Below are 26,886 nucleotides of genomic sequence, written 5' to 3' on the forward strand. Positions count from 1 at the left end.
GATCTGATCTGGGCTAATTTCCTGTCATTGCTTGTCTTCATCTTAGAATCAGCATCTTTCAAAATTTCTTTAAGAGTCTGAGCCGTTATCTCTCAACTATTGCCTCTTTCCCCACTCTCTCTATTACTTCTTAGTTATTTATTTTTATTGGAGTATAGTTGCTTTACAATGTGTTAGTTTCTACTGTACAGCAAAGTGAATCAGCTATACGTATACATATATCCCCTCTTTTTTGAATTTCCGTCCCATTTAGGTCACCACAGAGCACTGAGTAGTCTCTATTAGTTCTTACAATTATGCATATCTTATACCTTTTCATTCTAATCTTTTTTGCTCTGTCCTTCATGTTTTTAAACTTTTATTGTTTTCCATATCTTTGTGAGGACCGTATTGTAGATTGTTTTTTATTTATCTTCTAATTTATAAATTCTCTCTTTGTGTCTGATCTGTTTGGTTTGTCTATTGAAATTTTAATTTCAGTAATATGTGTTTCGTTTTCAGAAGTTCTATTTGGTTCTTTTTCCAATCTGCTTACTTTTGTTTCATTTTTAAACCTTCTCTTTTATTCCTGAAACACATTAAATGTAGTTATTTTATATTCTGTTTCTGATGATTTTAGTACCTGAAGTCTTTGTTAGTCCCTTTTTGTTCTTTTGTTTTTGCTGGTTCTCACTAAGTGATACCTAGTTTCCTTGTGAATTTTGTCATTAAAAAAAATTGTGATCCATTCATTTTCCTTAGAAATTCACCTGGAGAAATTTTTTAAGGTCTCCTTGAAGTTGAGCTCCTCTGTAGGACTGTGTTTACTTTTGCTTCTACTGGTTGCCCAAGGACATTATAAATCTAGGACCACTTAAAATTAAATTCTCCACTTGAGGCTGCTCAGATGACACAAGTAGGTTATATTTGTACTGAATCTTTCATGAGGGTCAGCTTATGGAGAATAGCTTGATTTTTAGTTTTTATTTTTCCTTTCATCCAGACAAGTTTCCTTGCTGTCCTGTTTTTGCATATGGGGGTTTATTTCTTATAAACTCTTACACTAAGGGTGTAGCCTTTGGAATCCCAGCTTAAATAGGGTCTCTTATTCGATTCTCCGGGTTAGTCGGGCCCTAGGCCTTTTCTCCTATATCCTGTGCCCAATGTGGGATATAGGAGTAAAATGGATACTTAAGATCTCCAGGATCCAAAAGAAATTTTTAAGGTTAAAAGCTATTAAAAACTCCCTTATTAGAGTTTCGGGGATCTGCAGATCCTTCACTTTCAAAGAAGTTGGCAGTGTTTTAAAATAACAATAAAAAGAAAATCAAATTCTACTGAATTTTACCTAGCGTTCTGATTGTCCTAATCCCAGAAGATCTCACATTGCTGGAAATCAATGAGATTTTCTAGTTTCTGTCTCTCGGAAAAGTGATTTGACTTTGTGAGGCCTCTGCTTGTTTTTAAACTATGGGCTTGTGCATCCGTCGCAATCTGCCATCGTCATCCATATGGCCCTCCAGGCTGGAAATGTTGTAGTCACCTATGGCTCTTTCTCCTTCCCTTGATGCCCTGTTAAAAACATATCAAGGGTTTGGTTCTTCCTCCTTATTCTCCTGCCACCAGTGTATTCTAACATGTTGATCCCTATAGCAGGCTCTCACTGGTTTTGTAGCCTTTAATTTTTCTCCTGTCTAATGCAGGTTGCTCAGTACTGCCAAAGCAGTCTTTGAAAAACACCCCCTTTCATTATGTAACCTTACCCACTTATATCTGGTTCAGAAACTCTCCTTTGTTCCTCTTTTCATAGTATATCAAGTCTAATTCCTCCAAACCCTAATTTTGAATTGGATTTGAGTGCTGGATGGATACCCTGCTGCCCTACCCTGCTGGAGTGGGCAAGTGAATTCCTTTTACACATTCTCAGCCAGGACGCCCTCTGTAGACCTGTTCTAAGGCCAGTCTGTCCGCAGCTGTCTTCTAATTGCTGTGACTCCGGCAACTCTGTGAAGACTACAGTTTTAGAGAGATAGTCTTTCTGCTGTGTTTCTTTGTTTTAAAGATTAAAAAAATTTTTTTTTTAATTGTGGTAAAATAGACATAAAATTTAGCATTATGACCATTTTTTAAAATAACTTTTAGTGGGGACTTCCCTACTGGTCCAGTGGGTAAGACTCCACTCTCCCAATACCGGGGGCCCGGGGTTCGATCCCTAGTCGGAGAACTAGATCCCACACGCATGCCGCAACTAAGAGTTCACATGCCGCAACAAAGAAGCCCGCGAGCCAGGCTAAGACCCGGTGCAGCCAAAATAAGTAAATAAATAAATATTTAAAAAAAACAACTTTTATTGGAGTAGAGTTGATTTACAGTGTTGTGTTAGTTTCAGGTGTCCAGCAAAGTGAATCAGCTATACATATACATATATCCACTCTTTTTTAGATTCTTTTCCCACATAGGTCATTACAGAGTACTGAGTAGAGTTCCCTGTGCTATATAGTAGGTTCTTATTAGTTATCTATTTTATATATAGTAGTGTGTATATCTCAATCCCAATCTCCCAGTTTATCCCCCCCCATGTATTATAACCATTTTTAAGTGTACGATTCAATGACATTAAGTATATTCACAATGCTGTACAACCATCACCACTACCCCTTTCCTAAATGGAAATTCCATGCGTGTTAAACAGTAACTCCTCATTCTCTCCTCCCCCAGCTCTGCTGTGTTTTTAAGGTATAAAATTCGTGGGCCTTTTGCTACCTGTGGCTACCTTGGAAGAGAGTAGTTAATCTATCTAAGCATTCAGAACAGTGGCAGCCAGGGGCATTCTCTGAGTCACTGCTCTTTCCGTTTACTATATCATTAAGTCCCTGTTGAGCATTTGTCACATGCCTGCCATTGTACCCGGCTGTAGGAATAGAGTGGTGAGTGGGATGACATAGACCCTGCCCTCCCGCTGCCTACAGAGCCAAGAACAGTATTTAAATCTGTAATATATTGTTCCTCTAGTGATTCCATCCATGGTCCTCCTAATGGGTGATACTGATGAACACTCTTGTGCTATTGACTTGCTCAGACTGACAGCTCAAGGCTCGTCCTCACGTTTCTCTGGCCTGTGAGGGACTCTGGCTGGGGAGCAGTTGGTGTTGCTGATGCTAATATCCAGGAGCTGTCCACCCTCTGAGCTCTGGTGCTTCCCTATGGGCTGTTCTTCACCATTGGGAATGTGTTCAGTTTTTTCTCTTCTCTTTTACTTCTCGTTCTCTTTTGTCTTTAGTGTTTTTTTTTTTTTTTTTTTTTGCGGTACGCGGGCCTCTCACCGCTGTGGCCTCTCCCGTTGCGGAGCACAGGCTCTGGACGCGCAGGCTCAGCGGCCATGGCTCAGGGGCCCAGCCGCTCCGCGGCATGTGGGATCTTCCCGGACCCGGGCACGAACCCGTGTCCCCTGCATCGGCAGGCGGACTCTCAACCACTGCGCCACCAGGGAAGCCCCCTTTAGTGTATTTTTATGACCTTTTTCAAGCATCTCTCTTATACTAAGTACTGTATGTATTCAAAATAAAAGTACTGTAGGTATTAAGAAAATCAAAGCTAAAAATTTTGAAGTCTTCAGGGAATTCATTGTCCAGTGGGGGAGATGGACTTGCACACTAGCCTTGATGGCTAATGTGACAGTCCTAACAAGAAACAGTGTGATCCCAAAGCTTGATTTTGCCCAGGAGTCCTGAAGGCTTGTTGGGGAGTTATGCTAATGTGGGACAGCAGACAGCCAGGTAAGAGTTGTTAGAGGGAAGGAGTCTGCAGATGCTAAAACCCACAGCTGTGCCAGGGCAGGAAGGCTGTGCTTAAATGTTAGCCACTAGGAGTTAAATTACCAAGACAACAAAATATGCAAAACAAGTCTAGACTGCAAGGAGACTATTTGCAGACACAGAATAGTGATTATCAGTAATAAAAGTACTCAGAATTAAGGGCTTGTGGGGTGCTGATTTTTTTTTTTTTTTGGCCGCGCCATGCTGCTCGCGGGATCTTAGTTCCCTGACCAGGGATTGAACCTGCACCCTCAGCAGTGAAAACACAGAGTCCTAACCACTGGACCGCCAGGGAATTCCCCCTACTACTGATTGATAAAGATCACAATTCCATATATTTTGTGTGTGTTTATAATCTCTCACCTGGCATCTGTGTCCGTTTAACCTCATTTGGAGACTTCACTTCATAGATTTTAAAAAGCAGTGAAGATATTGCCACTTGATTGTCATTTTTCTTTCACAACCTTTGGTTGGAGAGAAATGACCCAACCGGTTAAAATTCCCTGGGGGGATGGCTGTAATAAGGACACCTTGATGAAGCACAGGGCTGTAAATGACCAGAATGACTGTTTTCGTTTTTAAAGCAGGAATAGCGTCCAAAGCTCAAGGTGTTGAAATATAAAACAGCCAAACCTCTTCTCCAGCCACTGATTGCTAGGTTGCTACAGCCATGGGAATCCAGGTATCTGCGGTTCAACAAAGTTGTTCAGGTCTGACGTAGTGAGGCGGTTAATACTTGGAACTGAGCCTCTCGCAGGCAGTAAGGTCTGGAAGCTGGAGAGCGCCCAGCTTGAGCCCCTGTCTCTGAAACCCCCCGGCCGCCTTCGTTTACTCCACACAGCAGCCTCTGTCCGTCCCTGGAAAAACCCTCAGTACAGAGATGCACAGTGTTCTGTAGAAGATTGGGTTTAGTTTATTTACAACATGTGATCTGAATGCATATAATGAGAATCTCATAGTTTGTTCTTACTACAAATAATCATAGAAAAAAATCTTTCAGTTCTGTTTTCCAAGAATTTCCACAACGTTCTCTGCATTAGAGGCATTTTTTTCCCTTTGAAACAAGTCACTGTAAAAACTACAAAAAGACATTGACTGACATCCCATTGCTCAAAGTTCTTCTCTTAGTTTGCAGATTGCTAGGGACTGCCTTCTGTTAGTATTGAGGTTGTAATGTGCGATCTATTAGAAAAACATTCCCTGAAAATTCAGGGTCTTCAAAACACAGTAGGATTCACCCCCCCCCCCCCCCCGTCTCCCCCCAGTTACTTCAGTGGTAGCAAAAATAACAATTGTCCCCTGGGAAATGAAGCTCATCGCTATGGTAACTAATGAAGGTTGCATCATTCTAGGGCACATTTTAAAAAGCCTGGATTTCGACATGGGTAGACGCCCCGTCTTATTTTACTCAGTAGCTTAGCAACCTGTGGTCTCCTGTTTGTCAGCACCCCCAATCTTCCCTCTTCCCTCAGAAAAGTGACCTATATAGATGGTTTTTTATTGTGGGCACGTTCTCACTGTGAATTTGGTTCAGTCTTATGTATGTTTATAATGACCTTATTTTCTGGACTAAAAATTAGTACACATGCTGGGTCTGAGAAGTAAAGGCTTTTTCTCCTACTTCCCTGGCAGCCCACACTGAGGTCTTCACAGATCTTTTATGTTCTGTACCCCTTAACTTTTAGTGTTATTCAGGGCTTTGTCTGTGGCCGTCTTTTCTTTGGCACCGATGAGTTACCTTCTGCTCGTGTGCTGGTGACTCCCAGATCTTCATTTTTGGCTCAGGTCTCGCACCGCACCGAGGCCTCCCGCGAGCAGGCAGGCCGTTACTTCACTCGCTCAGTCTCCAGGCTCAGCAAGTTCAAGATGAAGTCAACGTTGCTTTGCCACAAGAATCACTCACTGACAAATGGCACCATCGTTCACGCAGCACCCCACCTCCGGTCACCCCAAGTCCAGATGCTCTGAAATGTGGCCTCTTCTCTCCTCTAGGGCCTCATCCTTTTTTGCCTGCTTTACTGCCCACATCCTCCAAAGTGGTTACTTCAGGGTAACCAGGCTTCTTCCAGGCCTCCCCCAAACAAACAAAAGTATTAGGAGTTTGTGACCAGCTGCTTATCCTCCAGCGGCTCCCCGGCATCCTCAAAGTAAAATCCACTCTTCAGTGGGGCAGACAGGGCCCTCAGCGGCCTCCTGACTGCTCCTTTGTCTAGGCTGGTTTCTCATCACTCCTGCCTTGCTCCCTCCCCTGCTTGCTCTCACCTCCTTCTGCTGCACCACCCTCTCCTCCTTTCCTCTGGCAAATGCCTCCTCATCCTGCATTTCAGACACCATCCTCTCTGGGAAGCTTTCTCTGCTGTCACCTGACTGGGCTCCATCGTCAGAGTTAGATGCTCCTAGGTGCTCCTGGAGCAGCACGGGCTTCTCCCTACTGTAGATCTTACCTTGCAGAGGTGGCATTTGTTTGTTTTTGTGCATTTCACATACTAGTACCTAGTAGGTATTTAATAAATGTTTGTTGAATGAGTTAATGATCAACAAGTCGATTGAATGTGTAAGTGCACTTTTGGGGCGGTGGGGCAGAATTCCTAACTTTTAGTAGTCTTAGAAAATCCAAGTTGTTCCAGTCCCGGTAGTTCATTTTCCCCACTAGTATAAGCGGACTTAAAGATTGCTAGAATGTAGAACAAAGGATACATTTGGATAGGATGTGGGAGGGTGGACCTGGCGTGGTGCTGGCCGTATATCTATGTATAAATGTCTTCACACACAAACACACATGCACAGACACACAGTTCAGTAACCGTGTCTAAACTCTACTGGCAGCGTGTGGGTATCAGCACAGGTCAAAGCAAGGAAGTCAAACAAACGGAAATCTGGAGGAATCTCATAAAGGGAGCATGTGACTCCCCTGCTTGATTGAACCCCTCTGTGTGAACCTGTTGGCTGCTGGGCTGAGGGCTGCCTGTGAGGAGGACACCCCCATCCTGGCTAAGGTTGTAGCTCAAGACTGGCGCTGGATTCGGTTCTTTGGAGGGACTTGGGGTGGGATGGGAGGCAGCCTGGGAATACCATTCCCTTACTTATTTCTTTAGAGTGTTAGTGGATGCTGGAGCTGCTTCCCAGCATCTCGCCCGACACAGTGTACAGATTCGTCGGGGTCAGCCCAGCTTGGTTGCTGCCATCCTGCCCAAGGCCCCTGTGCAGGTGTACCCAGAGGCTTCCTGACAAGGACAGGTGGGACGTGGGTGACTGGAGGGACGAATGTTTAACCGATCCTTTTGATATGTCAGAAATGATGAGCACCAGTTTGGGACCTCGTGTGGGGCTTGGCCCTGGGGCAGATGCCAAGTACGATAAAGTGTGGTTTCTTCTGTTTTTAGAGCTCAACCACGGAGTCAGCCAGCTCTGATGCTAGGAGAGTTTTGATAAATGCTACAATTTATCTAACATCTATTTTAACCCTAAAAACCGCCAACAACAACACTTTTTTAGGTTTAAGGAATACTATTTAACGCCAATATTTTAAAATAAGTTTTACTTCCTGACATGTGGTCAGCTGTGTCCAACGTAGAGTAAGACTATGCTATTTTCAGAGTGGCCCAGCTGCTGGACTGGTTGAGGCCCGCTGGGGGTACCTTGTCTTACTTTGAGATGAGCAGTGATTACTTCTCCTCAGTGTCTGTCTCTGCCTAGTGCTAAGAACTTGGAGAGGAAGAGGCAGGGGGAGAAGAAAGCAGGGCGTGGCAAGGTGGGCTGTGCGGTGCTATGTTGGGTTCGTGTACCCCAGGGCTTTGTGTCGGGGGTGAATGCAGTTTCCCTGCCTTTCAGCAGGGTCATGCACTTTTCTTCTCCGGTACACTGACCTCTACTGGCTTAACGCTGACTCTTAATCACAGCTGTTTTTTCTTAAATTTTTTTTCAAGGAAAAAAGTTTTCACATACTATTAAAAGCTTTTTATGTTGCTCTTTAAATATAATTTGCGGAAAAATGAACACTTATAGGCTTTGTATAGTGGAATTTACATTTATTTAAGAAATTCCTAGCCACCCAAATTGTGCCTTTGACCTCTGGGTTGCAGTATCTTTTTTCTATTTTAAGCTTCTATTACACCTCTGAATATAAGAAAACAGATGTTTTTGTAGCAGTTTATTTTTAAGTTGTAAAACTTGTCAATTGCCAGGTACATGCTAGTGTAAGGAAGGTAGTATATTTAGTGCAGAGAGCACAGGATTTAAAATAACTGCATCCACTCACTAGTTCTGGGCAAATTGCTTAAGCTCTCTGGGCTTTACACTTTTACCTCGAAAGGATAGTTTCTATTTCATAGGGCTTTGTAAGGATTAAATGTGTATGTTTGTTACTATTATCAAAATTAAAACTCATAGTATCCTGCCACCTTTCTGACCTGTACAGCTATTTTAGAAAATCTTTAAACAAACCTGTGCTGACTGTATTGATGTGTACCTTTCTTAACTGGGATTTTTAGGAATACTGTTACTTAAAAAAAATGTGTGTTTGTATATGCTTTTATATATTTTAAAAATAATTTATGCATCAGAAAGACCATTGGTTCAGCTAACATGACGATAGGGTAACAACCTTGGTGCACGTAGGGTAGGTGCTCCCTTTACCTGGAACCCTCATGTAAGAAGCTGCTCCATGTGTAATCGTTACTTAGATGATCTGTAGCCATTTTAAACGCAGAATGTTGAAGTGAAACTCGCTGGTGTTTTCCAGCCTTCCTCCCCACCCCTTGTTAGGGAGCAGCTCTGCACGGTGTAGTGGATGAGAGAGCACAGCCTCTGAAGGTGGGTACCTGGCTCACCCTCGGGCTCTGTGCAGCCTGGGCCTCTCTGGGCTGCAGAACCTTCACCTGTAACATGACAGTAATAATCATACCCATCCTGTGGGATTGTTGGGAGGCCACGACGGGCATTCTGTTGGCCAGACAGTCCCCTGGAAAGCCTGGTAGACTTCTTTTTCTTTGTTTATAGGAGTATCTCTAACACATAAACTCTGCTAAGCATCTGGTCTAGCTTGAAGTCTGTTGTCTTCTACTTACTGGCCTTTGTGCTCTGCCCATCCTTCTCTGGTCAGTCTAACTGCTGCTCAGGAAGAAGAGGAGAATGAATCTGGTGTAGACAACCAGCAGGCTTTGCCACCTGGGACTAACACCTTGTAGGGGTGCAGAATTTGCCATCCCCAAATATCTCTCTTTGGTATATTAATTTTTTTTTTTTTTTTTTTTTTTTGCGGTACACGGGCCTCTCACTGCTGTGGCCTCTCCCGTTGCGGAGCACAGGCTCCGGACGCGCAGGCTCAGTGGCCATGGCTCACGGGCCCACCCGCTCTGCGGCATGTGGGATCTTCCCGGACCGGGGCATGAACCCGTGTCCCCTGCATCGGCAGGCGGACTCTCAACCACTGCGCCACCAGGGAAGCCCGGTATATTAATTTTAAGCTAGTTATTTTCTAAGAAACAGTAGACATGGGGAAAACTCTGAAAATCAAGTAGGAGTTACTGTTTTGCAAGAAACATTTGCCTTTGTAAGGGAAATCTCCACTGAGTAAGGGTATCTCCCTGGATGCAGCAAGAAGAGGATGACCAAATCTCTGGAAACTCTTATCGATGCAGAAAGCAGTGACTTAAATCTGCATCACAATCCTCCCCTTGTTTACTGTGCTTTTCCTGGGAGCTTCCCACAGCTGACTCTCCCTGTCCTCAACATCCTCTTTTGTCTTTAGCTGAGGATGGTATTGAAGGTGAGGGCTTCAGCCATTTTGGAGGGTTACTCAGTTTTCCCGGGTCTCTCCCATGTATACATGTTATTAAACTTTTGTTTGATTTTTTTCCTGTTAGTCTGTCTCATGTCAATTTACTTCTTAGACCTGCCGGAAGAACCTGGAAGGGTAGAGGAAAATTTCTTCCTACTTTCATTCACCCAACAAATATTTATCATACATTTACCATGGCCATGTACTCCTAGGCTCTGGGTAGACAGTGATGAGCAAGTAAGAATATTCTTTTTTTTTTTTCTTTAAGTTTTTTTTTTTTTAATTTTTATTTATGTATTTATTTATTATTTTTGGCTGTGTTGGGTTTTTGTTTCTGTGCGAGGGCTTTCTCTAGTTGCGGCGAGTGGGGGCCACTCTTCATCGCGGTGCGCAGGCCTCTCACTGTCGCGGCCTCTCGTTGCGGAGCACAGGCTCCAGACGCGCAGGCTCAGTAGTTGTGGCGCACGGGTCTAGTTGCTCCGCGGCATGTGGGATCTTCCCAGACCAGGGCTCGAACCCGTGTCCCCTGCATTGGCAGGCAGATTCTCAACCACTGTGCCACCAGGGAAGCCCAAGTAAGAATATTCTTTATTCTCATGCTTCTTTTCTTTCTTCTTTTTTTTGGTCGAGCCACATGGCTTGTGGGATCTTAGTTCCCTAACCAGGGGTTGAACCAGACCCTCGGCAGTGAAAGCACTGAGTCCTAACCACTGGACCGCCAGGGAAGTCCCCCTCATGCTTATTTTCTAGTGGGCGAATCAAATTGTAACCGAGCAAGACCCTCTGGGGCCTTCCCTGGACAGACCCCTCCTCTGTATCCTGTGCTTTAACTCCTCTCTGGAGTACCTAGACAATAGTATCTGATGCACACTTCCTGAGTTGTTTTACAGATGCTAAAAACAACACCAAATGGAAGATGTTAACTACTTAATGACCATGAGCACATAGCCACCAGGCCTACTGGAGCCTAAGGATTGATGTTAACGCCTGTGATACCGCCCTGTTACCTCACCATCAGCCAATCAGAGAATTGTGCATGAGCTAATCACAAACTCTGCCCCCCACCTCCTTTAAAAATGCTATCCTGCAACCCATGGGGGAGTTTGGGGGAGTTCGGGCTTTTTGAGCACTACCTGTGCCAGATTACCTGTCTGGCGCCTTACAATAGTTGCTGTACTTCCCTTCACCACAACCCAGTGTCAGTAGATTGGCTTTACTGCCTGTGGATGAGAAAGTTCGGTTCGGTAACAAGATAATAAACACATTTACAAGTAGGTAAATCAGATAGCAGACTGTGGCTGGTGCCATGAAGGAAATACATGAAATAACAGACGGTGCTATTCCTTCGGAGTCAGCACTTCCTGAACCTGCCGCCCTGTGCCATGTGGATTAGATACCTTTCCTACATGGCCTTAAATACATATAAAATAGCTTGCAGCTCTTATCAGGTACTGTTTTAATGATGTTTCCTTGTCTGTCCACATGGAGCTCCTGCACAGAGCCTGGCACATAGCAGATGTTCAGTACGTGTTAAAGAAATGCATGCAGGAATGGATAAATAATTTATGACACCTTTGTAGATTGAGTGTAAAATCCCTTATAACAAGGAGTAAGATGTTCAGTATGTTGGCAAAGCAGGAAAAGGTTTGGGATCTTGAACTCTCCCAAGCTATGGTTGATTGATAGGTTGTTTTTTTTTTTTTTTTTTTTTTTTGCAATATGCGGGCCTCTCACTGCTGTGGCCTCTCCCGTTGCGGAGCACAGGCTCCGGATGCGCAGGCTCAGCAGCCATGGCTCACGGGCCCAGCTGCTCCGTGGCATGTGGGATCTTCCCGGACCGGAGCATGAACCCGTGTCCCCTGCATCGGCAGGTGGACTCTCAACCATTGCGCCACCAGGGAAGCCCGATTGATAGGTTTTTAAACAATAGTGATGATAATCACAATACTAATTGTTGGCATTTATCCACTGCTTGCTATGTGCCAAGCACTATTGTCAAGAACCTTACATTTAATCTTCAGAGCAACTCATGCCATAGCCTCTAATTATAATTGTCTTTTGTTCACTCATTAGGAATTCTAGGCTAACTTAAAGATACCTCTCACTCAAATGTTCAAAGTGAACTCATGATACTCCCCCAAATCTGGTCCTTTTCCAGTGTTCCTCATCTCAGTGATGACAGTGCCATCCATGCAGTTGGACAAACCCAAAACCTAAGGAAAGGCATTCCTTTCTTTCGTCTTCTCTATCAGTTAACGTATTCAGATCCTGGTAATAAAATCCACTAAACAGTGGCTTAAGGTAAGAAAAAATCAGATCATCTCACAAACAAGGCTAAAGTTAGTCTAAAGGGTTGGTGGGTCAATGGTGTTTGATGTCTTTTTTTTTTTTTTTTTTCTGCACCACACGGCTTGGGATCTTAGTTCCCCAACCAGGGATTGAACCTGGGACATGGCAGTGAAAGTGCCGAATCCTAACCACTAGACCACCTGGGAACTCCCCTTAGCATGCCAACTTTTATCCTCAAGCTTGTTTGTCTCATGATCAAAGATGATTGCCTCAATTCCAGGCAAAGTCTTTATTGATTCTGTTCATTTTTCTTCATTCTTTTTCTTCTTTTTCCTCAGACTAGGTAATTTCAGTTGTCCTGTCTTGAAGTTTGCTGATTCTTTTGTCTTCTCACACCTATTGTTGACCATTTCTAGTGAATTTTTCATTTCAGCTATTGTACTTTTCAGCCCCAGAATTTCTATTTATTTTATTATATAATTTCTATCTCTTTACTTATATACCCTAATTGTTCATACATCCTTCTCCTGATTTCCTTTAGTTCTTTGTCTGTGGTTACCTTTAGCTCTTTGAGCATATTTAGATAGTTAATTAAAGTCTTTGTCTAGTAAAGCCAGTTAGTGTTTGGACTACTTCATTGGTAGTTGTCACTTTTTTCCCTGTGAATGGGCCATTTCCTCTTTCTTTGCATACTTTGCAATTTTTGGTTGAGAACTGGATATTTTATTTAATTTTATTAAAAAATTTTTTGATGTCTAGAAATATTTTATTTTTTAAATTTATTTTTTAATTGAAGTATAGTTGATTTACAATGCTGTGTTAATTTCTGCTGTACAGCAAAGTGACTCAGTTATACACATATGTACATTTTTTAAATATTCTTTTCCATTATGGTTTATCCCAGGATATTGAATATAGTTCCCTGTGCTATACAGTAGGACCTTGTTGTTTATCTATTCTATGTGTAATAGTTTGTATCTACTAACCCCAAACTCCCAGTCCATCCCTCCCTCACTCCCCCTGCCCCTTGGCAACCACAAGTCTGAGAACTGGATATTTTAAATATTATAATGTGGCAACTGAAAATCACACTCTCCCTCCTCTCTAGAGATTGCTCTTGTTACTTGTTGAATGCTGCAGTTGTCTGTTTAGTGACTTTTCCCAACCCTTTCTGCAAAGACTATATTTCATGTTGTATGTGATCATGTGATCATTGAAGTTTCTGTTCTTTTATCTCTGAGGTCAACCTGTGATTTCTTTTTTTTCAACTTTATTCATCTATTTATTTTTATTTTCGGCTGTGTTGGGTCTTCGTTGCTGCGTGTGGGCTTTCTCTAGTTGCAGCAAGTGGGAGCCACTCCTCTCTGTGGTGCACAGGCCTCTCATTGCGGAGACCCCTCCCATTGTGGAGCACGGGCTCCAGGCACGTGGACTTCAGCAGTTGTGGCACGCGGGCCCAGCAGCTGTGGCTCGTGGGCTCCAGAGTGCAGGCTCAGCCGTCATGGTACACGGGTCCAGTTGCTCCGTGGTATGTGGGATCCTCCCAGACCAGGGATCGAACCTGTGTCCCCTGCATTGGCAGGTGGACTTCCAACCACTGTGCCACCAGGGAAGTCCCAACCAGTGTTTTCTTTTAATGCCTGAATTTCATAAAGGAGAGAAAGGTCTTCCTTCCTTTTAAATTCTTTTGGCAGACATCGCCCAGGAAGCCCTTCAGACCTAGGTGATTGAAACAACGGCCAGTATCTTCTCTAGTCTCTCAGTGAACTGCCAGGCAAATCACAATACGCATCCTCAAATTTTGGAGGACAGGGTTCCTACCCTGGTACCTGCAAGTCACTCCAGACCATGGGCCACTGTCCCCACAGCTGCCTGCTCCAGGGATGGGGCATGCATGATGGTAGCTGCAAGGAAGATGTGAAATTCATTGACATACACCAGCTTCTTCATCAAGCATTTCCATGGATGCTGCAAGTGTCTAACTAGACTTTAGAATTCTGAAACAGTGATTCTGACAGCTCAGTAGTTGATTTGGTACAGGGACTGATTCTTGGAGCTTCCTATTCTGACATTTTCCATGATGTGACTCCTGTATTTATTCTTGTTGAGATAATAATCTCCATATTAAAATGTTGTTTTGACATATATTATAAAAAGAATTTAAGTGAAGGCTGGTATGATACGTGTATAAATAATGTATGTATTGAATTCTTTCTTAAGAATTACTTTCCGTTATACCATCTCACAAATTGGCTGGTTGACCAAAAAGATGGACTTTTACATGTATATGTAGTGGTGTCACTATATATCACTACATCGTATCTTATGGCCATGCAGAGAAAGTGGCATTTCTTTATCGTGTCTGTAGTTAGTCTTTTTTTCCTATTCTGATGGGGAGACCCACTGATTAACTGGGGAAGAAATCCAATACAATTTAAAACTTTATTATGATGACTTAAATAGTCTATTTAGGTAGTGTCCATCTCTCTCTGAGATTAAAATTCTCAGTGTCTGCTTTTTACCCTAGGATGGTTTAAGGGTGTGGGGTGAGGGGTGTGGTGTATCTGATCTTGTAGCAGCAGTGGGGCACTGTTCGTTTCCCTTGGTTTGATGTTTGCTACTTCCTCTGGTCTCTGGGGCAATATCCCTTTACCTCCTAGCTGTGTTTGCCTTGTGTGCATGTGCTGGTGTAATTCGTGGTAGGGCCTTTCTGGTTGATAAGAACCTCCCAGTATCCTCTGGTTCATTCTCTCTTTGGCCCCTCCTCTCTGAGCTCTCCTGGATGTCTGCTATGTCTCTATCTGGCCTTCTGGCCTGGAACTTCATCCACAGCCTTTGCTGCAGGATTACCCTGTTCCATGGTGCGTTGCATGGCCAGCCCTCTAGCTCAGTAATCTGAGTCTCAGAGTTTACCACTGCTTGACTGTGTTTGCAAAAACCTTCTCTCAAGACGATGCCGTGGCTTGTGAGACTGTGAATTTACTATGTCATCCTTCCGTGTGTGTCAGATGTTGCATATTGCTTCATTTTCTCTCCCTACTCCCTTCCGTAGTAAATCCTAATTACTCCCCAGAGAGATGAATGCTTCCAGCCGACTGGGGCAAAGGCCCTATACTCCCAGAGCAAAACAACTACAAAAATAATTTTCAAACACTATCCCATGCGTGTATATAAATATACATGAGTATAAAATTTAATTATCCTCAAATATTTAATTATAAAAGTCATATGTAATTTTAAATGTATACAGCCTTAAATTTAAGGAATATAGGAATATACCTTTAGAGAGGCATAAATGGTGTGCACGCACATATATGTAATGTGTATATATATAATTAAAATATATATGCATGTATTATATAGAGATATGTTATACACAAACATATGTTATACATATTTGTATGTAATATGTTATTAATTATAACAATGTAGTTATGTCATATATACACACAGAGTTGACCCTTGAACAGCACAGGGGTTAGGGGCACTGACCCTCCGTGCAGTCTAAAATCTGCATGTAACTTTATAGTTGGCCTTCTGTGTCTGTGGTTCCACATCTGCAGATTCAACCATTCATGGATTGTGTAGTACTGTAGTACATATTTGGTGAAAAAAAAATATGCTTATAAGTAGAATTATATAGCTCAAACCCATGTTGTTCAGGGTCCACTGTATATATAATTAAGAGGTTTGGTTTCTATCTGTCAACACTCCCATGACCAAAAATAGTGTGATTTAACACACACATTTTCTTTTGTTGCAGGACTGTTCGTGTGTGGTTAAAGAGAGACAGTGGACAATATTGGCCAAGCATATACCATGTGATGCCTTGTAAGTATCTGGATCTCTGTCTCTAAAAATCAGACATGGACCCCAACTCCCCTTCCTTCCCAGATTGCCTTCTCTGTATTTTCTTCAGTAGAGATGCTGGAGGTTGGGATTATCATGATAATGGAAAGTACCTTGTTAAATCATTCTAGCTCTCAGTATGTAAAATAAGAAAATTGTTCTGAAATTGACTATATATTCACAGTTTCTGAATAAGATTAATGGAAGGACTACAGCACCTAGACTCCTTAATTACACAGTCTCCCTCTCTTTTCCAATTTTTTTGTAAAGTGCTTCCTTAGACAACTCAAAATTTTGTCCAGTGATTACATTTGTGAAGTAAATTTGTTCTTGCATTATTGTTATACTATTTATTCAAATTCAAAACATTCAGTGTTGAACATTCAGTTCTGAAAAGGATTTGCTTAGGATTGAAACGTTCTGATTAGAAGTCAGTCTTATTTCCCCAGAATCTTATGTGAGAAATATGTCCTTGCACTGATAAATAGTGAATCTTTCAAATATACCTTTAAAAAAAGATGACTGATTCTTAGATTCTTGCACTGGCAGAAGTTCCCCTGCAGGGAGAGAGCTGGCTCCCTTAGATACGAAATTTCTTTTTTGTCTAGTGTTTTGTTGTTAAGATGACTGAAGTTTAATTGTCCTATTCCATATTTATTTTCATGTAAAATAATTATTTAAACTTATTTTCAGTTATATTATGAAATGTTTCTCTTACTCCCCTTCCTTCAAATCTTAATTGAAATTGACATGGTAGAAAAATGCCCCGGGTTTGTGGTTTGGGTTCATGTACCCTCTGGCCTCCTGCAGTGTGCACCTCTTCCCTCAATACGGGTATTCCAGTTTGAGTAGTACATGCCACCACGTACAACCAAAAGAAATTCATGCTACGCTGTAGATGTGATTAAGTTTATGCCTCTGGCAAAAGAATACTGTAATAACTTAAACAACAATTTTGCCTGTTTATGAACAAATACATTATTAAGGATGTAATGGATTTCTCTGATTTTCAAATTTGTCTTTGAGGTTTGCATTTCTTTAGAAGTGTGGTGAATAGATGATAGCCCGTTGTTGAACCAAGCATCCCACTCTACATTAGTGAAAAGGCAGCCTGTAATTCCAAGTGCTTATCTTTTCCCCTCACCGGTCATGCTTTCAGCAGACACCGTTGCACAGCCAAGACCCTGGGGGAACTTCCTTTTAAGCCTTGACAGTGATGAGGGTTTAGGTAAATGGAAAGGGAAAGGGAAAGGAATTCTCTGATTGATTTTTTTTTTTCTCTCATTTTTAAGTGGTATAACCAGTCTTACTTACGGTCTTTTTCATCACACTTGACATAATATCTAACAGGACGAGATGGTGAAGTTCTATAGTCCAGCAAGTTGAAGTTCACCCCAGAGGCTTGTCGTTCCCATATGACTGCGAAGACAGAGGAGAGGCGGACGTGGGTAGAGTGACGAGGGCTTGGGGATGGTGCACAAGGAGTCGTCTTCTTTTTTTCTTCTTTAATTAATTAATTTATTGCTGCGTTGGGTCTTCGTTGCTACACGTGGGCTTTCTCTAGTTGCAGTGAACAGAGGCTCTTCTTTGTTGTGGTGCACGGACTTCTCATTGCGGTGGCTTCTCTTGTTGCGGAGCACGGGCTCTAGGCACGCGGGCTTCAGTAGTTGTGGCTCCTGGGCTCTAGAGCGCAGGCTCAGTAGTTGTGGCGCGCGGGCTTAGCTGCTCCGCGGCATGTAGGATCTTCCTGGACCAGGGCTTGAACCCGTGTCCCCTGCATTGGCAGGCAGATTCTTAACCACTGCACCACCAGGGAAGTCCCAAGGAATCTTCTTGAGATGGACGTCGATACTTGATAGGAACCTCTTGAAGATGTTGGATCGTAAGCAGTTGCTTACCCACCGCCTCCCCCATACATACGTCCATACACATTTGGTGTCATTCTCTAATGTTCTCTTTATTTGAATATCACTGAGGATACAGAGACGCCTCAAGTTGTATTTTCATCCTTTATTAAGCTGTATCCTTGAATGACTAAAGGCTGCTGTAGCTCTTGTACCTGGCATAGGTGCTCAGTAAAGAAGTACCTATTGCAGGGCTTCCCTGGTGGCGCAGTGGTTGAGAGTCCGCCTGCCGATGCAGGGGACACGGGTTCGTGCCCCGGTCTGGGAGGATCCCACATGCTGCGGAGCAGCTGGGCCTGTGAGCCATGGCCGCTGAGCCTACGTGTCCGGAGCCTGTGCTCCGTGGCGGGAGAGGCCACAGCGGTGAGAGGCCCGCGTACTGCAAAAAAAAAAAAAAAAAGAAATACCTATTGCAGACTTGAATCTGATAATAAAGATGAGTTTCCCTGAGAATATTATCATACATTTTCCTAAATGACTGAGCATGATCTTTGAGAAGAAGGACCATCTAATTATTTGCATAGTTTGCCTATGGCCTCCTACTAAAGGGAGCAAAGAAGGGATTACTTTGCTATTAACATTTGGTCTGTAGACCAGCAGCATCAGGATCACCTGAGAACTTACTAGAAATGCAAATACTGAGTTTCACCCCAGATCTACTGAATCATAATCTGCATTTTAATAATATCCCTAGGTGATTTGAATGCCCTTTTTAAGTTTGAGAAGATTGCCTTTTGGCGTTGTCTGCAACATGCTGATCTATTTACATATGTTTGTATCAACACATGCGAAGCCTCATGCATATATAGTGTTTATTTGTAAATACATAGATATAAGTACACGCTCTAGTTGATCAAATATTTACTGTACACCGACTGTATACAGGCCATCAAGCTAGGTGCCAGGAGATGCAGATGAACAACGCGTGAATGGTCAAGATGATTTCTGTAATCTTTCATTGTTGGATGGTTCCATCTACCGTGGAGAGGGGTAAAAGAACAAAAGGCTGCATTCTTCACAGTTGATCAGAAATTGGCTTTTATTTTCCTAGGGGTCATATGCATTCAGATAACATACGAACCGATCTCTGAGCTAGACTATAAGTTTTGTTTAACTTGAGATAAGCAGAATCTTATTGCACAAGGAAATAGGCTACATTTTCGTGTCAGTTAGAATTTATTCCTTTTATTCATTTATTGAATTTCCAAAGGGCTTTTCTTTTTTTTTTTCTTTTTTTTGGCAGTCCTTTCTATTGAAAGGTGTTTTGTTAAGAGGTTACTCAGTATTATCCCTAAATAACGGTTATGTGGTATTAATTACAAAGTAAGTGGAGAAGTACAGTATATCTGGAGGCTATAATATGGACACTGCAAGGCAGATATGACCATGTTGTGTGTTTTTAGTGGTACATAATAGGTAGTATTCCAAATCCAGAAAAAAACATACACAGACTATCTTGTACATGCAATATATGGTTTATCTGTTTATTTTGTCCATTAAAATACCTTAAAAAAAGAGCCGAATTCATAGAAACAGAGTAAAAATGTGGTTGCCAGGGACAAGGAGGTGGGAGAGATTGGTAAGAGGGTGTAAAGTTCAGTTACGGGATGAATGGAATCTGGGGATCTAGTGTATAACATGGTGTCTATAGTTGATAACACTGTATTGTATGATTGAAATTTGCTGAGAGAGTACAACTTAAAAGTTCTCACCAAAAAAAAAAAAATAAGTATGTGAGGTGACAAACGTGTTAACTTGATGGCAGGAATCCTTTCACAATACATACCAATTCATCACATTGTACACTTCAAATATCTTACAATTTTATTTGAAAATTATACCTTAATAAAGTTAGAAAAAAAATAAAGTCACAGAACCTGAAACAAACAAACACTGGAAAAAAAAACCCCTTTTAATATAGGATTTGTCAGGACTTCCCTGGTGGCTCAGTCGTTAAGAATCCACCTGTCGATGCAGGGAACACGAGTTTGAGCCCTGGTCCAGGAAGATCCCACATGCCGCGGAGCCACTAAGCCCGTGTGCCACAACTACTGAGCCTGCGCTCTAGAGCCCATGAGCCACAACTACTGAAGTCTGCACGCCTAGAGCCCGTGCTCCACGACAGAAGCCACCGCAGTGAGAAGACAGCGCACCACAGTGAAGAGTAGCCCCCACTGCCGCAACTAGAGAAAGCCCGCGGGCAGCAACGAAGACCCGACGCAGCCAAAAATAAATAAATTTATTAAAATATATATATATATAGTATTTGTCATGTTCTGGGTAGGAGAGTAATGTTTTATAGCATTGAGAAGAATTTGAAGTTGATTGGAGGGACGGGAGCAGAAGGCATTAGACGAGAAAGAATGAACAGTGAAGGCCAAGTTTGAGGGCAGGAGTGAGCCTGAAAGGCAGAAACTGCGTGAACTTCAGAGTGGTAGGTGAGAGAAAGATGAAGAGGAGACTCATCACGATGAAAAACCCAGCCACTGCTTTGGGGGTGTCCTCATACTCTGTCTTTTCTGAGAAACTCCTGCTTCCCCTCCAGGAGGGATCCAGGAGAAACCAGATGTGTCTGGTGAAGGCTGTTTGCCCCTGAGTCAGATTTTCCCAGGAATTTAGAGTTTGGAATAGGATACGCTAGTCTCAACCTAGGCTGGTCCCTTGAGCTGGGAACACAGAAATGAAACAGCTGTGAGGCATTTGTGTGCATGAAGAAACAGTGGAAGCTGATGCCCTGAAAAGGAAGTGTGGACCAGGGAGGAAGGATCATTCGCTCCAGAGCGAGTGAAGCCTGAGCAAGTGTTGCCTTAAGGTTTTCTTCCTCATCCTCCGAACTCCCAAGCCTGGCTCTGCTTCTGCCTTTGAGTTCAAGAGATACCCTCTGTCTTACTGCCATGTGCCCATTTGCGCTTGAGTCCATGCCAGTGGGTATCTGCTACTCGTCACTGCAAGTATCTGACTCAGCCTTGCCCTGACTGTACACCTCCCACTTCCTGTCTTTTTACTTTCTCCTGGATCTGTGATCTTTAAAGAGGAAGAACCGAGCCGTGCATGTCCCTATTGGTGCCTCTGCGGTGTTGAGCTAAAAATAGTGTGGGAAACGTGAGGACAAGTAAAGATGAAAAGCAGAAAGAAATATCCTGTTTTCTTTCATTTCTTTGGACAGTGCATTCAACTAATTTTAAGTGTTTCTTCCATCCAAACGCCGTGCAATGTACAAAGGGTAGAGTGTTTAATACAACAGGTGATTCCCATCTTCATGGTGTGTACAGTCTAGTGGGGGAGGCAGACCTCAGATGAGTACCGTGCATGGTGCGTGGTGTGGTATAACCAAAGAAGTAGGTGTAATGGGCACATGGTCACAAAGGGTCCCCAAGGGAGGTCTGTTTTAAACCCTGCTGTCTACAGAGAATTTGGGGTTTCCTATAAGCTGATTTTTATGGATAAGTGAGAAATAAGAGCATATCCTTATCAAATATTCTTTCAAAAATAATATCTTCTTGACATATCTCACATAGTAGCTGGAAAGTAGCCTATGACACGATCAAGTTACAGCCTGCCCAGCTGGGACCTGCCTGACCTTGGATACCAGAGGGACCTTCCTGAGGGTACAGAGTTAAGGTTTCAGTTATAGCCATAAATGTGATGATTTGTTCCAGGCTTCTAATAGATACCATTTCAGCCACCACATTTGCATCACACGGTGGAGGAAAAAAACCAACACATGAAAAGCACAAGCATTCCTGTTTTCATGGTTGAGTTATTTTAGATTTACTTTACCAACTAGGTTTGCTATTCATGGTGTCAGACAAAGGAGTGGAGGAGAGAGAGTGCAAGCAGGAGCCAGGGTGGCAGGTGTTTGAGATTTTTCTTACTCTGCAGTATTGGGTATCAGGTCTGGGCTTTTATTGCCAACTTTTCCCCTATGGAGAATAGTTAAAGCAACTTGGCTGCCAAAGGTGTAGTGAATAGGAGGTTAAGACGGCCAGCATCTCAGGCCTGAGTGAGGGTTAGGCAATTGGAAAACCTCTGTGGATTCTGTCATTGCCAGGACAGGCAGGTGGAATTTACTTTGGCTCCTAAGCGTTTATGGATTTGTCCTCAAAACAAAACAGAAAGTGGTTTTTCAAAGGTAATTACAAATGAAGGGTACACCTAATAACTAAAATGACCGATTTTGTCGTATATCCAGCTCTCTGCCTTGGCCTGGCGTGATGGCATTTGTCCAGTCTGAGGCTGTGGTTGGGCCCCTTCAGTTTTCCCACCACTGTGGCCACTTTATCATTTGCTCAGCTAACTTTTAAAGCATAGGATCTCTACTCAGTGAAGCAGGTCAGACGGAGAAAGACAAATACCATGTGATTTCCCTCATGTGGAATATAAAGCACTAACAAACAAAATAAATGAACAAACTAAATAAAAGTAAACACATAGACACAGTGAGAAGAGAGTAGTGGTAACCTGGGGGAAGGGAGGCAAAATGGATAAAAGGGATCAGCTGTGTGGTGACAGATAGAAACTAAATTTTTGGTGGTGAACACGCTGTAAGGTATGTAGAAATAGAAATATAATGTTGTACACATGAAACTTACGTAATGTTATAAGCCAGTGTTAACCTCAATAAAAAATACATCTAAAATTTTTAAAAAGTTTAAAATTTAAACAAATAAATAATAGCTAAAAAATAAACAAGTACAGGAACTCTAGTCCTCACTGGAAACCTTAATTTTGAACTGTCTGCTTTCCAGTTTTTATCGACAGCCTGGTTGAGAGAAAGGCTGTTTATTCTTTACGGTGGGCAGCATGAAGGACATGCAGTTGATTATTCATCTGTATCCTGAGATTTCGTGCTTTGTGCCAGCCTTCTGCAGAAATGCCTTCGTTCACTGTGCCCTCAGCACATATTGCTGTGTGTATACAAGAAATGCTTTATCTGCTTTTGAAGTAGTTGTCTACCATCGTGCTCAGCGCCCCTTTGAAGAAGCACCAAGGGAGATTACTTTTCAGGTAGGAGAGCCAGAAACCCTGCCTTTCTCTAAGGCAGAACCTCCCATCCTGTGTGCCTCAGCGTACTGGGATGATCCAAATGGATTACAGGCCCCGAGAACTGATTTCCTTTAGCTGGGCAGGGGTGATCCGGTCATCTGGGCCCTAGCAGTCTCTTCCATTTCCTCCAGGGACTGTTCACATCCAAGTTTCTGTGTGTATCATGAGGCGAAAAAGGTTAGGAGGAACAGCGCTAAGGACCTGGTACGAAGTCCTTATGGATAATGTGAAACATGGGATCTGTTATATTCCCAACGGATTTTTATTTTGATTTTCTTTCTGTTCTTTTATATATATTTTCCTCGGTCGAGACTTTTTGCTTATTTCTATCGTTTGTTTTTATTGTATCTGCTTTTAAAGCCATTTCCAGTTCTTTGTGAAATGAGGTAGGGAATGCATTGAATAAGTTATCTTAGTTAAGACAGAGTGATGCAGTTTGAACAGTCTTACTGTTTACATTAAATACACCGAAAAACATGCGTCGTTTAAGATTATTCAGAATCGCTTGTAGGGTAACACCTGTGCCTAGGTGGGAAACTGGAATTTTTTTTTTTACATCTTTATTGGAGTATAATTGCTTTACAATGGTGTGTTAGTTTCTGCATTATAACAAAGTGAATCAGTTATACATACACATATGTTCCCATATCTCTTCCCTCTTGCGTCTCCCTCCCTCCCAGCCTCCCTATCCCACCCCTCTAGGTGGTCACAAAGCACCGAGCTGATCTCCCTGTGCTATGCGGCTGCTTCCCACTAGCTATCTATTTTACGTTTGGTAGTGTATATATGTCCATGCCACTCTCTCGCTTTGTCACAGCTTACCCTTCCCCCTCCCCATATCCTCAAGTCCATTCTCTAGTAGGTCTGTGTCTTTATTCCTGTCTTACCCCTAGGTTCTTCATGACATTTTTTTTCTTAAATTCCATATATATGTGTTAGCATACGGTATTGGTCTTTCTCACTTACTTCACTCTGTATGACAGACTCTAGGTCTATCCGCCTGATTACAAATAGCTCAATTTCGTTTCTTTTTATGGCTGAGTGATATTCCATTGTATATATGTGCCACATCTCCTTTATCCATTCATCCAATGATGGACACTTAGGTTGTTTCTATCTCCTGGCTATTGTAAATAGAGCTGCAATGAACATTTCGGTACATGACTTTTTTTGAATTATGGTTTTCTCAGGGTATATGCCCAGTAGTGGGATTGCTGGGTCATATGGTAATTCTATTTATAGTTTTTTAAGGAACCTCCATACTGTTCTCCATAGTGGCTGTACCAATTCACATTCCCACCAGCAGTGCAAGAGTGTTCCCTTTTCTCCACACCCTCTCCAACATTTATTGTTTCTAGATTTTTTGATGATGGCCATTCTGACTGGTGTGAGATGATATCTCATTGTAAGGGAAACTGGAATTTGATTTTCATTTCTGCTGCCAATTTGCTGACTCACTTCGGGCAAGTCCTTTCATTTTCTCTGCTCTGAACCCAACAGATAAACTGTCCATTTTCTTTGTTCTCAGATTTTGGTTATATGTCAAATAAGTATTTGTAAAGTACTTTCAGGTTCTTTCAGTTAAGCAATGTATAGTATCATTGCTGATCTTTTTTTTTTTGGCCACACCATGCTGCCTGCGGGATCTTAGTTCCCGGACCAGGGATTGAACCTGGGCCACAGCAGTGAAAGTGACGAACCCTAACCACTGAACCACCAGGGAATTCCCCTATCATTGCTGACCTTAACCCAGAGGGATTAGGAAAGATTGGTTAATTTGTGAGGTTGTGGCTGGATTGGTTTTCTTTTCCCATTTGTTACAACTGTAGTCTTAGAGCAACTTGAAATTGAGAATTTAGAAAATTAAAATGATTAACATGTTCATATTGATATGTTTATGTTTGGGATGGAAATGAGTTATTTTGTATGTAAATCGCAAATGTTAATTTTCCCATTGGTGAGGTCCAAGGATTTAGGACAATGTGTGCTGTAGTGTGCTGTCCTACCCCTTCTGCTGGGTTTATTGGAGTTTGGGGGGAAATTCACGTGGGAAGATTAGTGATTGAAAGGTATTTAAAATAATGAATTTGGTATTTCTGTCTTTATAAGATAGTGATTGTTTGGGTGACTTTTAGACAATATCTTTAACTCAGTTGAGGGAGTTTTTTGGCAGTGGGGGTTATGTGCATAATCGGGAAATGCTCATCCTGTTGTTTAATTTATGTCTTATTTCAGATAACTTCTCGGTTCCCAGCTGTGAAGTATACTGCTCCCTTGTTGGTTTCTTTCTGGTATAGGTTGTATTATAGAACCATGTGTAGAAAATAACTTGTTGTTTTTACTGTTGACATTTCCAAAATTAATAGTATAATCTGGTCTTTTAATTCTCTGTTTACCAAGAAGAAAAGGTGCCCATGGAACTTTGATATGTAACAAAAGTGAAGGAAAACATAAATTATCCAAACTGAAGATAACAGATATTAATTAATCTGAATAATTATAGCATTTATTTAGCATACTCTTATTTGATTTTCATCTGACAGAGTAATTTAAAGCTTACTCTAGTTAGATCACTTTACTGTAACTTAAAACCTCTCTGGGAGAAAAAGGGACCACTGCCAATTCACTGTAATTTTGCTGGTGTTACTTAGACTAAATTAAAAGAAAACAAAGGGTTAATTTCAGTTGAGTGCATAAAATACTCGATTTAAACAAAAAACCCTTTTTAATGCTAGTCAGTTGAAGTCCTAAATATAAGTGTTCTTAATAAAGTAAAAAATGGGCTGAATATTGTAAACCTAATAAATATTGTCTTGTGACACACAGTTGAATGGAATAGTGTCCATGAATTAAGTCTTTGCTTTGTGGTGATGGGGTGATCTTTGTAAGCCTCTCTATTCAAGGCCCTCTTATCAGAGGATCCTGACATTTAACTCCACCAGGATGCCTTTGACACCTGAAGTTTTATTCACAGAAGTACTGTGGCTTATTTAAAGTTCCCACCAGCACATCCCATGAAGATTAGTGTCTCCTGCCAAATAATGCCTTTGGCATTGTAAAGCTGTCAGAGTGATTGAAATCCACAGTTCAACCTTCAACAGAACATGTGTTTATTTGAGTAAAGTTCAACTGATCAGCAAAGGACAGGAAATAAATTAGTCATAAAATGAAAGAATTATAGGTATAAATAATAGAAATTGGGAAACTTTCCCCCAAATAGAAGTATTTTGAGAATGCCTCCTCTCAATTTACATTTTTTAAGAAAGCAAGAGCAATATTTTTTCTTAGATTGCCCGTGGGATAAAAGTGTTAGAAATATGGGCTTCCTTGGTGGCGCAGTGGTTGAGAGTCCGCCTGCCGATGCAGGGGACACGGGTTCGTGCCCCCGTCTGGGAAGATCCCACATGCCGCGGAGCGGCTGGGCCCGCGAGCCATGGCCGCTGAGCCTGTGCATCCAGAGCCTGTGCTCACAACGGGAGAGGCCACAACAGTGAGAGGCCCGCGTACCACAAAAAAAAAAAAAAAAAAAAGTGTTAGAAATACAAGTAGCCAGTTTCTCTCTAATCCACTTAATTATTGCTCTGTTGAAGTTGATGTTGGTTTCAGGAGCTCATTTTTGCCTACGGCTCATATCCTGAGCTTTTCTCCCTTCAAATTATATAGTCATTAATATAATCATCCAGACTGGTGTTTCTCTTTATTTTCACCCTCCCTAAATTTTAAGCTGAAAACCTGCCTTAAACTAGAAATATTTCATTTTTAAGAAACAGTATTATGAAAGTGTTTAATTTTATTATTATTTTATTTTTTTATTTTTTGCGGTATGCGAGCCTCTCACTGTTGTGGCCTCTCCCGTTGCGGAGCACAGGCTCCGGACGCGCAGGCCCAGCGGCCATGGCTCACGGGCCCAGCTGCTCCGCGGCATGTGGGATCTTCCCGGACCGGGGCACGAACCCGTGTCCCCTGCATCGGCAGGCGGACTCTCAACCACTGCGCCACCAGGGAAGCTCAAAAGTGTTTAATTTTAAAGATAATATTTTGACAGGCCATCAAGGTCTAAAGTCCTGACACTAGTATAAGAGAATATTACTTCCCATTACCCACAGACCCCTACAAATTTCTTTCCTATCGTATTTGTACTTTTCATGATCTTGCTTCCTAAAATTTTGCCAAGTACACGTCTTTTGATTGTCATCAGTCTGAGACAGAACGGAGATGGCAAATC

At 42.2% G+C, this 26,886-nt stretch overlaps 1 protein-coding gene across 3 annotated transcripts in view; it reads left to right on the forward strand.

The window, feature by feature from the left end:
* Positions 1–26,886, forward strand: part of WDFY2 (WD repeat and FYVE domain containing 2) — a 183,287-nt gene that overhangs the window by 59,305 nt on the left and 97,096 nt on the right. For all 3 annotated transcript variants that reach the window (XM_027116392.1, XM_027116393.1, XM_027116394.1), the window contains exon 2: positions 15,626–15,693. In XM_027116392.1, the coding sequence (XP_026972193.1) occupies positions 15,626–15,693 (68 nt within the window). The remainder of the gene's footprint in view (positions 1–15,625; positions 15,694–26,886) is intronic.

The sequence above is a fragment of the Aethalodelphis obliquidens genome, unplaced genomic scaffold (assembly GCF_003676395.1).
Source record: "Aethalodelphis obliquidens isolate GAN/ISIS:26980383/991018 unplaced genomic scaffold, ASM367639v1 scaffold16, whole genome shotgun sequence".
NCBI lineage: Eukaryota > Metazoa > Chordata > Mammalia > Artiodactyla > Delphinidae > Aethalodelphis > Aethalodelphis obliquidens.